The sequence below is a fragment of the Kockiozyma suomiensis genome, assembly GCF_038497685.1.
Source record: "Kockiozyma suomiensis strain NRRL Y-17356 unplaced genomic scaffold V2V93scaffold_3, whole genome shotgun sequence".
Taxonomy (NCBI): Eukaryota; Fungi; Ascomycota; class Lipomycetes; order Lipomycetales; family Lipomycetaceae; genus Kockiozyma; species Kockiozyma suomiensis.
Genome location: NW_027117666.1, coordinates 406555 through 419270, shown reverse-complemented (window position 1 = coordinate 419270; position 12716 = coordinate 406555). Strand labels below are relative to the sequence as shown.

The window sequence follows — 12716 nt, the reverse complement described above, 5'->3', positions numbered from 1 at the left end:
GCGTTTTGGAAGTTTTCATGGATTGGCAGATTGGCAAATATAAATAAGTTCTGTGATTCGGATGTTACTTTAAGTTTCAAATAGCAATACTGCCCCGTACATAATAGCATAATCGAAAAACCATTGCCTCCTGCTCGTAGGGTCAGTTTGACAGCCTGAAAATATTGAATTTTTAGTGTATTTAAATTATACTATGTAAACAAAATGCAAATTCAGGTTAGGGCTTGACGCGCCATTCACTTACCCGGATATCGACGCGTCTCTATCGGTAGCGTATCACTCCAGCGCGTGTTTCTCTTCGACTCTTCTTTTCATATTGCCCTTCTATCGTACATTTGCGCGCAGGGTATCTTCACGTTTTATTTACTTTATTGTTTTTGACCGCTTATAATACTTCAGATTGTAGCTGCTTCTAGCGTTTCGTGCACACTGCCTCCAATATGGGACAGCTCACGCGTATTGAAGTGAGCAACTTCAAATCTTACAAATCTACGCAGACTATCGACTTCGGCCAGTCATATTTTACTAGTATTATTGGGCCAAATGGAGCTGGAAAGAGTAATATGATGGATGCTATCTCTTTTGTTCTCGGTATCAAGAGCAGCCATCTGCGTAGTACGCAGCTTAAGGATCTTGTTTACCGTGGTAGAGTTATGACAACAAACAACGATCTCGCAACACAAGGCGAAAGCGATCCAGCAACGGCTTCAGTTACTGCGGTTTATGTGAAGGATGATGGCGATGAGATTAAACTGAAACGATCGTATGTATAGTGCGTCGAAAACGCGTCTCCTTGTTCGTATTTTGCTAACACGCGGTGGCATAGAATTACGAGCCAAGGTTCTAGTGAGTATCGTATCAACGGCAAATCGGTCAGTGCCTCTCAATATTCTCGAGCGTTAGAAGAGGAGAATATTCTTATTAAAGCGCGAAACTTCCTCGTTTTCCAAGGCGACGTTGAGGCGATAGCCGCTCAATCTCCCAAGGATCTGACGCGTCTTATTGAGCAGATTTCGGGGTCATTGGAATACAGGTCCGACTATGACAGTCTGAAAGAGCAGCAAGAACAAGCTGCTGATGCTTCCAATCTGGCTTTTAGCAAGAAGCGTACTTATAATACTGAAATTAAACAATATATGGAACAGAAAGTTGAAGTAGAACTGCTGGAAAAGAAGATTAAGCAGAGAGTGAGTTACCTATGTTTCAGTACTCTGTTACACATGCTTACAATCTAATCAGGATTCTGCTGTCAAGACTCATATACTGTGGCAATTATACCATTATACACGCTCTATTGACGCCAGCAATGTTCAAATCGAAGTTGCGCAAGACCAGGCGCGCAAACTCAGAACAGAGATGGCTAACGAGCAACAAATTCTTGATAAACTAAAAGCTGAGCAATCCCAGGCTACTCGCAAACTCCAGAAGCAGGAGAGAGTTATCCGAAAGCTTGAGAAATCGATTGAGGATAAGTCAACTAGTATGGTACCGGTTGATGAGAAGATAAAGGTAATAAACGCCAATGAGAAGCGACACAAATCTCGTCAGATTGAAGTCGCAGCTGAGGTCTCTCGCCAGGAGGCCACTGTACAGCATCTACAGAGAGAGCTTGACAAGATCAACAAGACAATTACTGCTTTTGAAGAGCAACAACGTACTGCTTCGCAGAAACTTGGAATATCTTTAAGCAAAGCAGACATGAAAACATACGCGAGTCTAAAAGAAACTTTCAATCGGCAGGCCGCCAAGGAAAAGGCGACCCTTGACAATTTCTTGCGACAAAAGAGAACTGATGAAGACAGCGGAACTGCACTGCGCGTGAAAATTGATGAATTCCAGAAGCAGAAGTCGCGCTTGGAAGACGAAATCGCAGAGATAACCGTCAAGTATGATCAGGTATGCGTTCCGTTTCGTATGTAAACTGCACATTCAACTGACATGATGATAGATCTCTGTTCGCGTGAATCAAGATATCCAGGATCTTGAATCGAAGAAACAGCAACTGAATGCAACAGTCAACGAAAGATTAGAGCAGACAGCCAAACAAGATGAGCTTAATGGCAGATTGCAGAAATGCTTGAACGAGCTTATCGAGTTAAATGCAGATCGCCGCGAGTCGGAGCGCGAACTTCGAATGAAAGACACAATCGCTTCTTTGAAGAGGATTATTCCAGGCGTTCGCGGCAGAGTCTGCGATCTATGCAAGCCTAAGCAACGAAAATATGAGGTTGCAATGAGCACAGTTCTTGGACGTAATTTTGATGCAATTGTTGTCGATACTCAGAAGACGGCTACAGACTGTATTGCTTATATGCGTGAGCAGAGAGCCGGTGTTTGCACCTTTATTCCTCTTAATTCCGTTGTCGTTAAGCCAGTCTCCTCGTCATTCAAGGGCATGCATAAACAGATGCGATTAGCTATTGATACGATTGATTTTGATATATCAAATCAACGTGCTATGGAATACGTCTGCGGCAGCGCTGTTGTTTGCGATGACATGAACATTGCCAAGCATATGCGATGGGAACGCGGAGTCGAGGCTAAAGGTACTTTTGGCATGAATAATTTTATTGTCGATTATTTGTACTAATTCTCTTTTTAGCTGTTACTCTTGATGGCTCAGTGATCCACAAGGGTGGATTAATGACTGGTGGGCGCAATGGACATGCGACAGGCAAGAAGTGGGAAGACCAAGAGGTGAAAGGTAAGTTAGCCGGTACTTGCGACTGATAAACAAACTGGAGGTTAACATAATATAGGCCTTCAACTTCTTAAAGAGAATCTGCTTGCGGAACTTGCAGAGCTTGCGAAATCTAAGCGGAACCCATCCATAGAAGAGACACTGTCAGGCGATGTTGGTGGGCTGGAAGAAAGGCTTGGATTTGAACGCGATGAACTGGTAAGTGAGATATCTGGTTTTTGACAACTCTTGCGATTCAGCATCTGACTTGATTTACTAGGCTATCATTCATCGCAATCTTAAGAGCAAACAAGATGAGCTCAAATTTGTTGAGGAGCAACTGGTTGTTTTGATTCCCAAGCTAGCAGAAATTGATTCCAATTTCGAGCAAATCAATGCTCAAGTTACCCAATTAGAACACAAGGTGAGAGAGATCGAGGATAGCGTTTACGCTTCTTTCTGTTCAAAGATCGGAGTCGACAATATCCGTCAATACGAAGAATTCCAAGGCACGCTTTTACAAGAGGCATCTAGGAAACGTCTAATCTTCACCACTCAGCGATCTCGGGTATCCAACCAGTTGCGATTCGAACAAGAACGCTTGGCAGAAACGACAGAACGTCTCAGTAATATTGACGCCAGTCTTGAAAAAGAAGCCAAGCTTGTAAATCAGCTTATTGCCGAGAAGGCGGCTATCAATGAAGAAATCAGCATTTTGCAGTCTGAGCTCTCTGCAATCAATGAAGAGTCCAGCGAGTATAAAGAAATGGCAGATTTAAAAGCTGACGAGGTGGCTAAGAGTCGTGGAGAAGTTCAGAGAATAAGCAAGGAAATTGAAAAAATTTCCAAGAAGGTCAATGCAATGGTAAGTACAGAGCTTAAACTAGTAATTTTTTTGGAAATAGTCGCAGAATAACTAATTCTTTGTAAATAGCAAGAAGAATTGGAGACTAAAAATTCTCTCAGAGCAAGTGCTCTACGCAATTGCAAATTGGAGGGAATTGAGCTTCCATTATCTGAAGGTTCTTTAGACAATATTCCGATTGGAGAAGAAGCATTGATGGATAACCGTATGGATATCGATGACTCTGTTGGGGCATCGCAGGCAATTCCCGATACTAATGACTTTGGAATTGTCGTTGACTTTAGCTCTCTAAACAAAAAACTGCTCGAGGTATGTATTCAAACAGGAATATTAATGCACTTTATCTGATTTATGAATTGCATTCTAGGATGACAGCGACGAAGTTGGTGAGTCACTGCTGGAAAAGATCAGGTCGTTGAATGCGGAGATGGAGAAGATGTCGCCCAATATGAAAGCCATCGAGCGACTCGAAGAGGTTGAGGGCCGGTTAGATGAGACCGAGAAAGAGTTTGAGAAAGCTCGCAAGGAAGCTAAGCAAGCGAAGGACAAGTTTAATGCCGTGAAAGAAAGGAGGTATTTTTATCAAATTTCTTTCTATTTGACACAGAGTAATATATCCAATACTAACGTCTTCTAGACTTGACTTGTTTAACAAGGCATACAACCATATTTCTGATCAGATTGACAAGATTTACAAAGAACTGACAAAAAGTCGGTCATTCCCTCTTGGTGGTACTGCTTATCTTACGGTAGAAGACCAGGATGTAAGTTAACCTGTAATCCTCGACAATATATAGAGCAATGACTGACAAAGTCTAGGAACCGTATCTTGATGGAATCAAATATCACGCTATGCCGCCTATGAAGCGATTCAGAGACATGGATCAATTATCGGGCGGTGAGAAGACAATGGCAGCGTTAGCCTTGCTCTTTGCGATCCATTCTTATAGACCCTCTCCGTTTTTCGTTTTGGATGAAGTCGACGCAGCTCTTGACAACGCGAACGTCGCGAAGATTGCCAACTACATTCACGACCATGCTGGTCCTGGGTTCCAGTTTATTGTGATTAGTTTGAAGAACGCTTTGTTTGAGAGATCAGATTCTCTTGTGGGCATTTACAGGGCACAGATCGAAAACAGCTCCAGAGCGTTGACACTCGACGTATGTTTCTATCCCTTTTCTTGTGAAGTTGAGAAATGTATACTGATATTTTTGTAGCTTCGTGCCTACGCCGAGTAAGAGAGACACACGGTGGATCAAACCTGTACTTTAGAAAGTCTTGATTTGTTTGCTTTTGCTTGTGATTGTATGCTGATTATGGTGCTACATGTGCTGGCTCGCGCAGTAGATTTAAGAACTGCAGAATGCCAGAAATTTAGCTTCTGTATGCAAAAACTTTTTACTTGTAGTTCTAGTGATTTTTGCTTAACAGATTAATATTTCAAATAGTAATATGATCAAACAGTATTACGCAGTAGCTTTCAATACCATGACAGACCAAAAACCCTAGAGACGCATATTTTGAGCGTATCCAGGGTTGGGGTATAATAATATAGGGCTCAACCCTAAAGAAATAATAGCAGTCACAATTTATGCGCAGCTGGCGCCGCAGCAACTCCCGAGATTGCACACTTGAGTTGGAAGTCATAATCGAGTTTGGTTATAGACAGTACTCCTACGAAGGCCAGATACCAACATACAACATGCCGCCAAAAGTGGGTAGTTATTTGAAGGGAATGGTTGTTAATATGTGGACTATCTTATTAACTGTTATATTAGTCCGATCCCACTGAGGTTAAGATCATCTACCTGAGAGCCACTGGTGGTGAGGTTGGTGCCTCTTCCGCCCTTGCTCCTAAGATTGGTCCTCTTGGTTTGGTATGCTTCAACAGTGTATTACACTCGAATGAAAACAAAAGAAAACTAATATATGCTGCTATAGTCGCCTAAGAAGGTCGGTGAAGATATCGCCAAGGCCACCAAGGACTACGTGAGTGCCTAAAATACTTGAGAAAAATGAACTATGGAGATGGAAGACTTATGCATTATAACAGAAAGGAATTCGTGTCACTGTCCAGCTCACCATCCAGAACCGCCAGGCTGTTGCCTCGGTTGTCCCTGCTGCGTCATCGCTTGTCATCACTGCCCTAAAGGAGCCCCCAAGAGACCGCAAGAAAGACAAGAACGTCAAGCACAGCGGTAACGTTCCCCTCGATGAGATTATCGAAATCGCCAGAAAGATGCGCTATAAGAGCTTAGCCAAGGAGCTATCAGGAACTGTTAAGGAGGTTTTGGGAACTGCTCAGTCTGTTGGATGCCGTGTCGACGGCCAGAACCCCCACGATATCATGTACGTTTTTTGCGCATATCTAAACTTTTTATTAATATAGTTCTAACTTTTGGATAGCGATGGAATCAACAGCGGTGATATCGACATTCCTTCCGAATAAACAATATTCTAGAAAAAGGATGCGTTTTACGGTTAATGGATTAAAAAAAAGAGCTGTATGTTAATCAAAGGGAAAATAAATACTTTTTTACTCTATGCTTTTGGCTGGGTTTGTTAGTTTACATTCTCAGGCAGAAATGTGAACACGATGATGTAGACTGAGGACAAGATGTGATCTTTATCTAAAAAGGTCAACTTGATCCACCGTTTGCCAACACTCTGGTGCACAATGGAATGCGTTCTTACGCTTTCAGCTGTATTGTGTACCTATTTTGGCGCAAACAAGAATAGATTTGCTCTTTACTCACCACGTCGGTCTAGCATTTTGCATGAGCGAGGGGGTCCTTTTTTGAAGCATATATCTCAATCGTAAACAACTGAAGAATAATGTAATGTAAACTAATTTCTCAATATTGGATACAGCTGGTGACAACACTAGGCTAAATATGTTTTGGAGGCATGACGGTAATTGTATTCACTATATAAGTATTCTGTTGTCTAAACTTTTGCAGTGTAATATACTCGAGGCCAAAAATTAAAAGTTGCTATAATAAAGATTTCTACAATTTAACACCTTTCTCAGTTAATAGTAAACCAGACAAATTATTTTGGTGTCGCAGTCACGACAGGTCAGACAAAAACACCTAACCCGGAATTGCGTCCAATCAAGACGCTTCTCGGAAGATGGACTCGGGGCGGCTCCTTCCTTTCTACTTACAACAATCGCAACACACACTTCCCTTTGCAGCATTCCATCAGTCGATAGATTCAAAATGAGTGCTTTGAGATTGGCCACCCGATCCGTTCTTCGTTCAAAGCCGACTGCCGCGTCTCTCCGAGGATGCGTTCGCACCTACGCCGACGTCCCGGCCGACAAGATCCGTCTGAGCTTGACCCTTCCTCACCAGGTTAGCATCTGATTTGATTGCTATTGAGAGATTTAAAAAGAATTATAGTCTGACAGTTTAATTGTTTAGACTATTTACAACAGCGCTGATGTGTAAGTTCAATTTCAATTGTTTTCGATACTTCGATCAGAACGAGATTTTTGCGTGCACGATCGATCGTCTTTTAAATTCAACATAAGGCGTATCCAGTGATCATCTGCTACGTCTGTCATTAGATGAAGCAGTGACTGAAATGTTTTTGTTTTATTTGCAACGAAGATTGAGACTGTATACGTGTTGGATTAAGGAGCAGGTCATAATTTGGCAAGCAACGAAAAAGCGTCAAAATTGCAGAGCTTTGTTAATATCAGCATTCTAACTCTTCTATAGCGTTCAGGTTAATCTTCCCGCTGTGACTGGTGACTTGGGTGTCCTTGCCAGCCATGTTCCTACCATTGAACAGCTCCGACCCGGTGTCATTGATATCGTTGAGGATGGTGGTGCTACCAAGCAGTTCTTCAGTATGTTTCTGATTTTGATTCTATAGAGATTTAAAGTTGTCTAATGAATACGCGTATGTAGTTTCGGGTGGTTTCGCTACCGTTCAGCCTGGTTCGCTGTTGAGCATCAACGCCATCGAAGCCTATCCAGTTGAGGACTTCAGCGCTGAGGTAATTTGTTGAATTTTTCTGCAGACCGATTTCTCTCATATGTTTTAACACTTATTTTAGGCTATCCGCACCCAGCTGGCCGAGGCCCAGAAGAACTCAACTTCTGGAAGTGAGATTGACCAAGTCGAGGCTAAGATTGAGTTGGAGGTTTTGGAGGCGTTGTCTGCGGTTGCCAAATAGATCATTTAATAGGTTGCGATGCTGTGATAGATATGCGGACAGAGAAAAATAGTTTATTTTTTACATGCAAAGAAATCGATTCAATCATTAAGAGTAGATTGGCAGACGCCATTTTCTTGTTCACTGTCAAGCATCGACTGGCGGCTAAATTCTGCTGTATGTGATTCGCAGATCTTGCCGATCCGGTATCTTTGCTTAAAAAGTAATTACTGCTAGATTCACATAATCGTATCGTCGTAGATATAGTCGAACTGCCGAACTGGCATTCTGGATAAATCTGTCATGACGTGCGGGAGCACGTGGTAAACTCTGACTCAACGCGTTATGAAATTTTCATTTTGCCCTAAATATCTGCACTAGCTATTCTGTTTGGTCAATGAGCTAAAGTTGTTCAATATTGAACCTCTCGTGTTCATATATAACATGGCAGAATTCAATCCAAGGCAGAGCCCTCCCAAGTCACCTGTTTTTATCAAGGTCAACCCACAGAAACTGGTTCCGAGTGATGGTGCTATTCGAGCAGCGAAGCTAAGGTCGAACTCGACAACCACCCAAGGCGAAGTACCCAAAGACGATGAAGCAAAATCTACAAATTCTGGAGCGGCATGGAATCCGACCACTTGGCATTCAAAGCCTATCGTTCAGGATGTAGTTTACGATAACGAACAAGCCGTCGAACGGGTATTAGAATCACATATTCATACCGCTGCTGCTGGACATCAAAGGTTAACAAATATACTGTATAGGCTTTGGAAAAATTAGAAGCTTTACCACCGCTCGTCAGTCCTTACGAGGTAAGCTCTGCTATCAACTGTATTGTCAAAATCGCTCTGAGATGGTCTAACACGAGCGCATAGATCAATCGATTGCAAGATCTACTTCGAGACGCTGCGTTAGGAAAGGCATTTGTGCTCCAAGGGGGTGACTGTGCGGAGCTTTTTGATTACTGCTCGCAGGTAATTCTTAAATTCTCTTCATCATGTTTATAACAATACTGATAATTTTCTTTAAGGATCGTATTGAATCGAAAATGAAGATTCTTCTTCAAATGTCCCTGGTTCTGATCTGGGGTTGGTGAATCAAACTGAACAGCAAACGCTTATAAACTTAACTGACCATCTGATTTAGGAGCCAAACTTCCGCTTGTCAGAATTGCGCGTATTGCTGGACAATTCGCCAAGTAAGTGCTTAAAATGAGATGGAAATCATTAACACTTCTAATAGTACATTATAGACCTCGTTCAAAACTGACGGAAGAAGTCAATGGTAAAACCATTCCTTCTTTCAGGTACAGTCAATATTCATTTATTATTAATATCACTCTAATTTTGGTGTAGAGGTGACAATATCAACGGCTTTGATCCCTCGGAGCGTAACCCAGATCCTTCAAGATTAGTCAGGTAAGCTTTCTCATCCGCTTTGCACTAATTCGGTCAATATCTCTGACATATATTTAGCGCTTACTTTCATTCTGCTGCTACTTTGAATTATATCAGATCCTGTCTTTCATCTGGGTTTGCTGACCTCCATAGGCCTTTCGATTGGTCGCTTTCGCATGTACAGTCAAATACCGTGAAGGAGCGCTATGCTTCTTTGGTGAAATCGATTACGGAAGGTCTGTCATTTATGAAAACTGTTGGAGCAGAATCGTCCTCTCTTAACTCGATCGATTTATTCACTTCGCACGAAGGTCTTCTGTTAGAGTATGAGCAAAGTCTTACACGAAGATTACGCGACCCTAGAGATGCGAAGAATAAATGGTACAATACCTCGGCACATTTCTTGTGGATTGGGGACCGGACAAGACAATTGGATGGTGCCCACGTTGAATATTTCAAAGGTATTATGAATCCTATAGGTATGAAGGTAGGACCATCAATGACTGCCAAAGAACTAGTCGACGCGCTTGATATTCTTGATCCAGACTTTATAGTAGGAAAGGTGACTCTCATATCGCGATATGGAGCTGGAAAGGTTGAACAGCTTCTTCCTGCTCATATTGAAGCGGTGAGAAAGACCAAGCACAAGGTCGTTTGGTATGTTAAGATACTCATAGATCTAATGCTGTGCAAGATTCTATCAAGACTAACAACTTGTATACAGGATGTGTGACCCCTGCCACGGAAATACAAAGACATCTGAAGCCAGTGGACTGAAGACGAGAGATTTTGAAGACATTATGTCAGAAGTTGCCTCGTCTCTGCAAGTCCACAAAGAAGCCGGTTCTCAACTGCACGGTATTCATCTTGAATTGACAGGTGATGCAGTGACTGAGTGCATCGGTAAGTCATTTAGTGTTTGATTCAGAATACTTGAATTAATCTCAGAGCAATACTAATGCGCGCAGGTGGCTCCGAGATGCTGACACATGAGGATCTTGAGATTCGCTACGACACGGTTTGCGATCCTAGGCTGAGCGAGAGCCAATGTAAGTTTCTATTTGAACTGCCTTTAATTTATATCTTGCTAATTGTACCCCTATAGCTTTGGACGTGGCCTTCCAGATTGCTGATTGGTTTCAAAAGGGGAAAATGGTTTCGATTGCAGAGCAAACTGAATAAGAAAACACTTTGATACTGTATATATCATCCTATAAGATCCTTCATTTGTGGAGAAATTTTAATATAATCTTCCTTAAATAATTAAAAATAATTTTGTACAAATGCTTTAGGTGAGTTACCTCACATATCCTAAAACCAAGACTTAGATACACCGGATGCCGCATCCAATTATCACATAAGACCTAATAAACCTGCTAACATGCTCCAGCACTGCGGGCATCATGCAGAGGTCCGATGGGAAACGCAGTTAGAATTCCAGAAAGATTACCCCACCAAGAAAGCCCAAACTTTCGATACCATTCTATTGTTATTGCCATACCGTCACTGAAGTTGGTTCTCTGGGACCAGCCCAAAGATTTCAATCTAGTGGCATCAATTGCGTACCGCCTATCGTTGAATGGGCGATCATCAGTGTGCTCTATATGATCGATATACTGCGATTCTTTATAACCAAAAGCTTTAATCAACTGCTGGCATAGATCCAAATTTGATATTTCATCCGTGGTTCCAATGTTGTATATCTGGCCAACGGTTCCTTTATGAAGAATTGTATCCAGTGCATCAACAGCATCGCCTGCATATAGATATCGTCTAGTATTAGATCCGTCACCATGAACTAGACACTTCCGATTACTCTGCAACAGACAGATAAATTTTGGAATTATCTTTTCGGGAAATTGATGAGCACCATACACGTTATTACAACGCACAATTAAAACTGGCAGCTTAAAGCTTTTGTAGTAAGCATTAACAAGCATGTCAGCAGCTGCCTTTGAGGCCGAGTATGGATTGGTTGGTGCTAGGATTGCTGATTCAAGCAGATCATCATCTGAATCGTGGACCTCTCCATACACCTCGTCTGTCGAAACATGAATAAAGCGACGAATAGATCCATATGCCTTGCATGACTCTAGCAACACATGAGTGCCGTACGCATTGACTTCCGTGAATTCATACGAATCGCCACCAAATGAGCGATCAACGTGACTCAAAGCTGCAAGATGTAGGATTGTATCAATTCTATGCTCTTTCAATACAGCAGATACCTGATTGGCATTTGTGATGTCTCCTTCAACAAAATAATAATTGGATTTTCCTTTGACACTCCCCAAGTTGTTTTTTGAAGCGCAATAATCAAGCTTATCAAAACATATTATATAGTAGTGAGGATATTGCAGGACGAGATGTCGCACGACCCAAGACGCACTATGTTAACCCATCTTATTAGATGAATGCTACTTCGAAGAAAACCAAAAAAAAGACATACATGAATCCCGCACCCCCAGTTACCAGAATTCTATCAGAATTTTCAGATTTATCGAATTTAGTTGTTCCAATGAAGACTGGAGATTGTCTCCATAAAGCTGTAGACCCAGCGCCCGCCGCGCCTGTTTGTAATATATCTGTTGCAATCTTACTTGCCATTGTACGGCTCTTGAGTGATATGAAAAGAAAGAGAACGCATGTAGTTCACACTTAAAGGGGCACAAATGCGTGCGATAAGAGTCAATAAAGGAATCAAACGCGACGCGGGTCTATACAGAGATGGGGTAAAAGTTGATGCAGCATCCTTAAGCGCGGTTAACCGTCACTAAGCGCAAACGACTCTTTGACGTAATCAATACAGAGGAGAGAAATGATGCTTACGCTTCGCAAATTTCAGCAAATAAGCGAATTTCACAACCGATTACAAGATATTTTAAAAGTCATCTACTTATAGAATCATGCTCCATAAAAGCTCTGATATTACGGAAATAAAACAGTTTTTTTCCGAAATTCAATAGTTTATACTTATTATACAATCTTTTACGGAATATAGCCGCGCAGGAAACTTGGTTTAGATGTTGCGAGGGTAACTTGGCCGAGTTGGTCTAAGGCGTTCGACTCAAGAATTTGATTTCTTATCACGATTATCGTGGTTTCGAATCTCGAAAGGGGCGTGAGTTCGAATCTCACAGTTATCATCGATTTTTTTTGTAGGTATATGTATTTTTTCAAAAAAGCTATTTAAAATGCCTAATCAGTTATTTCTATTTTTCAATCTCTGTATTTTTCTTTTGATGAAGTATGGAATCATTAAATTAGCCAGCAAGGGGCCAGACGGGTGGACAATATGCCCTAAACGTGAATATATGCGACCTGCTTTTTGCGTATTGTGCTACCAGCTTTGAACGCCTTCTCCCAGCGAAATATTCGAAATCGTCTTACACTAAACTGCTTGGGCCTTACTCACATTTTCTGATTGCATTTGACCAGGCAATTTACAATTAATCATTCTCATATCACTTAATTTGGTATTGTTTGATTTGGTGGGCACGCGTGATTTTCGAATTGTCTTTTATTAGGTGCGAGTGCTATGATACATTTCGTGCGGTCTCTCGGTAAGTCCCTCCGGATCTTTATTTCCTCACGTATTCAAGCTC

General features: G+C 41.7%; 5 protein-coding genes across 5 annotated transcripts; 4 read left to right on the top strand and 1 right to left on the bottom strand.

Annotated features, from left to right (window-relative positions):
• The first annotated feature begins 258 nt into the window (after window positions 1-258).
• Window positions 259-5009, top strand: V2V93DRAFT_365459 (RecF/RecN/SMC protein). Its single transcript, XM_066909078.1, has 13 exons — window positions 259-346; window positions 400-763; window positions 827-1187; window positions 1240-1896; window positions 1949-2546; window positions 2603-2704; window positions 2760-2899; window positions 2961-3545; window positions 3615-3854; window positions 3913-4118; window positions 4183-4309; window positions 4365-4706; window positions 4764-5009. The coding sequence occupies exons 2-13, from the start codon at window positions 441-443 to the stop codon at window positions 4782-4784; spliced, it is 3702 nt and encodes a 1233-aa protein (XP_066767407.1). The 5' UTR covers window positions 259-346; window positions 400-440; the 3' UTR covers window positions 4785-5009.
• Window positions 5010-5134: 125 nt separating this feature from the next.
• On the top strand, window positions 5135-6091 carry V2V93DRAFT_365457 (60S ribosomal uL11 domain-containing protein; the record flags this gene model as incomplete). Its single annotated transcript, XM_066909077.1, has 5 exons — window positions 5135-5260; window positions 5325-5423; window positions 5488-5535; window positions 5600-5895; window positions 5953-6091. 5 exons carry the CDS (start codon window positions 5138-5140, stop codon window positions 5993-5995), a joined length of 609 nt encoding a protein of 202 aa, XP_066767406.1. The 3' UTR covers window positions 5996-6091.
• Window positions 6092-6708: 617 nt separating this feature from the next.
• V2V93DRAFT_365451 (ATP synthase subunit delta) lies at window positions 6709-7956 on the top strand. Its single transcript, XM_066909076.1, has 5 exons — window positions 6709-6902; window positions 6972-6994; window positions 7272-7402; window positions 7464-7552; window positions 7613-7956. The coding sequence occupies exons 1-5, from the start codon at window positions 6768-6770 to the stop codon at window positions 7730-7732; spliced, it is 498 nt and encodes a 165-aa protein (XP_066767405.1). The 5' UTR covers window positions 6709-6767; the 3' UTR covers window positions 7733-7956.
• A 199-nt stretch (window positions 7957-8155) lies between these two features.
• V2V93DRAFT_378630 (DAHP synthetase) lies at window positions 8156-10293 on the top strand (the record flags this gene model as incomplete). The annotated part of the gene is made up of 11 exons (XM_066911968.1): window positions 8156-8413; window positions 8479-8526; window positions 8590-8688; window positions 8745-8802; window positions 8861-8912; window positions 8967-9020; window positions 9070-9132; window positions 9190-9768; window positions 9836-10014; window positions 10080-10160; window positions 10217-10293. The coding sequence occupies 11 exons, from the start codon at window positions 8156-8158 to the stop codon at window positions 10291-10293; spliced, it is 1548 nt and encodes a 515-aa protein (XP_066767404.1).
• Window positions 10294-10306: 13 nt separating this feature from the next.
• Window positions 10307-11862, bottom strand: V2V93DRAFT_365442 (uncharacterized protein). The gene is made up of 2 exons (XM_066909075.1): window positions 11561-11862; window positions 10307-11499 (listed from the first exon to the last, which is right to left on the bottom strand). Exons 1-2 carry the CDS (start codon window positions 11716-11718, stop codon window positions 10488-10490), a joined length of 1170 nt encoding a protein of 389 aa, XP_066767403.1. The 5' UTR covers window positions 11719-11862; the 3' UTR covers window positions 10307-10487.
• Window positions 11863-12716: the final 854 nt, after the last annotated feature.

What these genes read in the sequence shown, in the direction of transcription:
- V2V93DRAFT_365451 (XM_066909076.1), top strand. Translation starts at nt 6,768, where the DNA reads ATGAGTGCTTTGAGATTGGCCACCCGATCCGTTCTTCGTTCAAAGCCG. An exon ending in GCTTGACCCTTCCTCACCAG is followed by an intron (nt 6,903 to 6,971) that starts GTTAGCATCTGA and finishes TTAATTGTTTAG; the next exon opens with ACTATTTACAACAGCGCTGA. An exon ending in ATTTACAACAGCGCTGATGT is followed by an intron (nt 6,995 to 7,271) that starts GTAAGTTCAATT and finishes ACTCTTCTATAG; the next exon opens with CGTTCAGGTTAATCTTCCCG.
- V2V93DRAFT_365459 (XM_066909078.1), top strand. Translation starts at nt 441, where the DNA reads ATGGGACAGCTCACGCGTATTGAAGTGAGCAACTTCAAATCTTACAAA. An exon ending in AAAAGAAGATTAAGCAGAGA is followed by an intron (nt 1,188 to 1,239) that starts GTGAGTTACCTA and finishes CAATCTAATCAG; the next exon opens with GATTCTGCTGTCAAGACTCA. An exon ending in GGAAGACCAAGAGGTGAAAG is followed by an intron (nt 2,705 to 2,759) that starts GTAAGTTAGCCG and finishes AACATAATATAG; the next exon opens with GCCTTCAACTTCTTAAAGAG.
- V2V93DRAFT_365442 (XM_066909075.1), bottom strand. Translation starts at nt 11,718, where the DNA reads ATGGCAAGTAAGATTGCAACAGATATATTACAAACAGGCGCGGCGGGC. An exon ending in ACTGGGGGTGCGGGATTCAT is followed by an intron (nt 11,500 to 11,560) that starts GTATGTCTTTTT and finishes GGGTTAACATAG; the next exon opens with TGCGTCTTGGGTCGTGCGAC.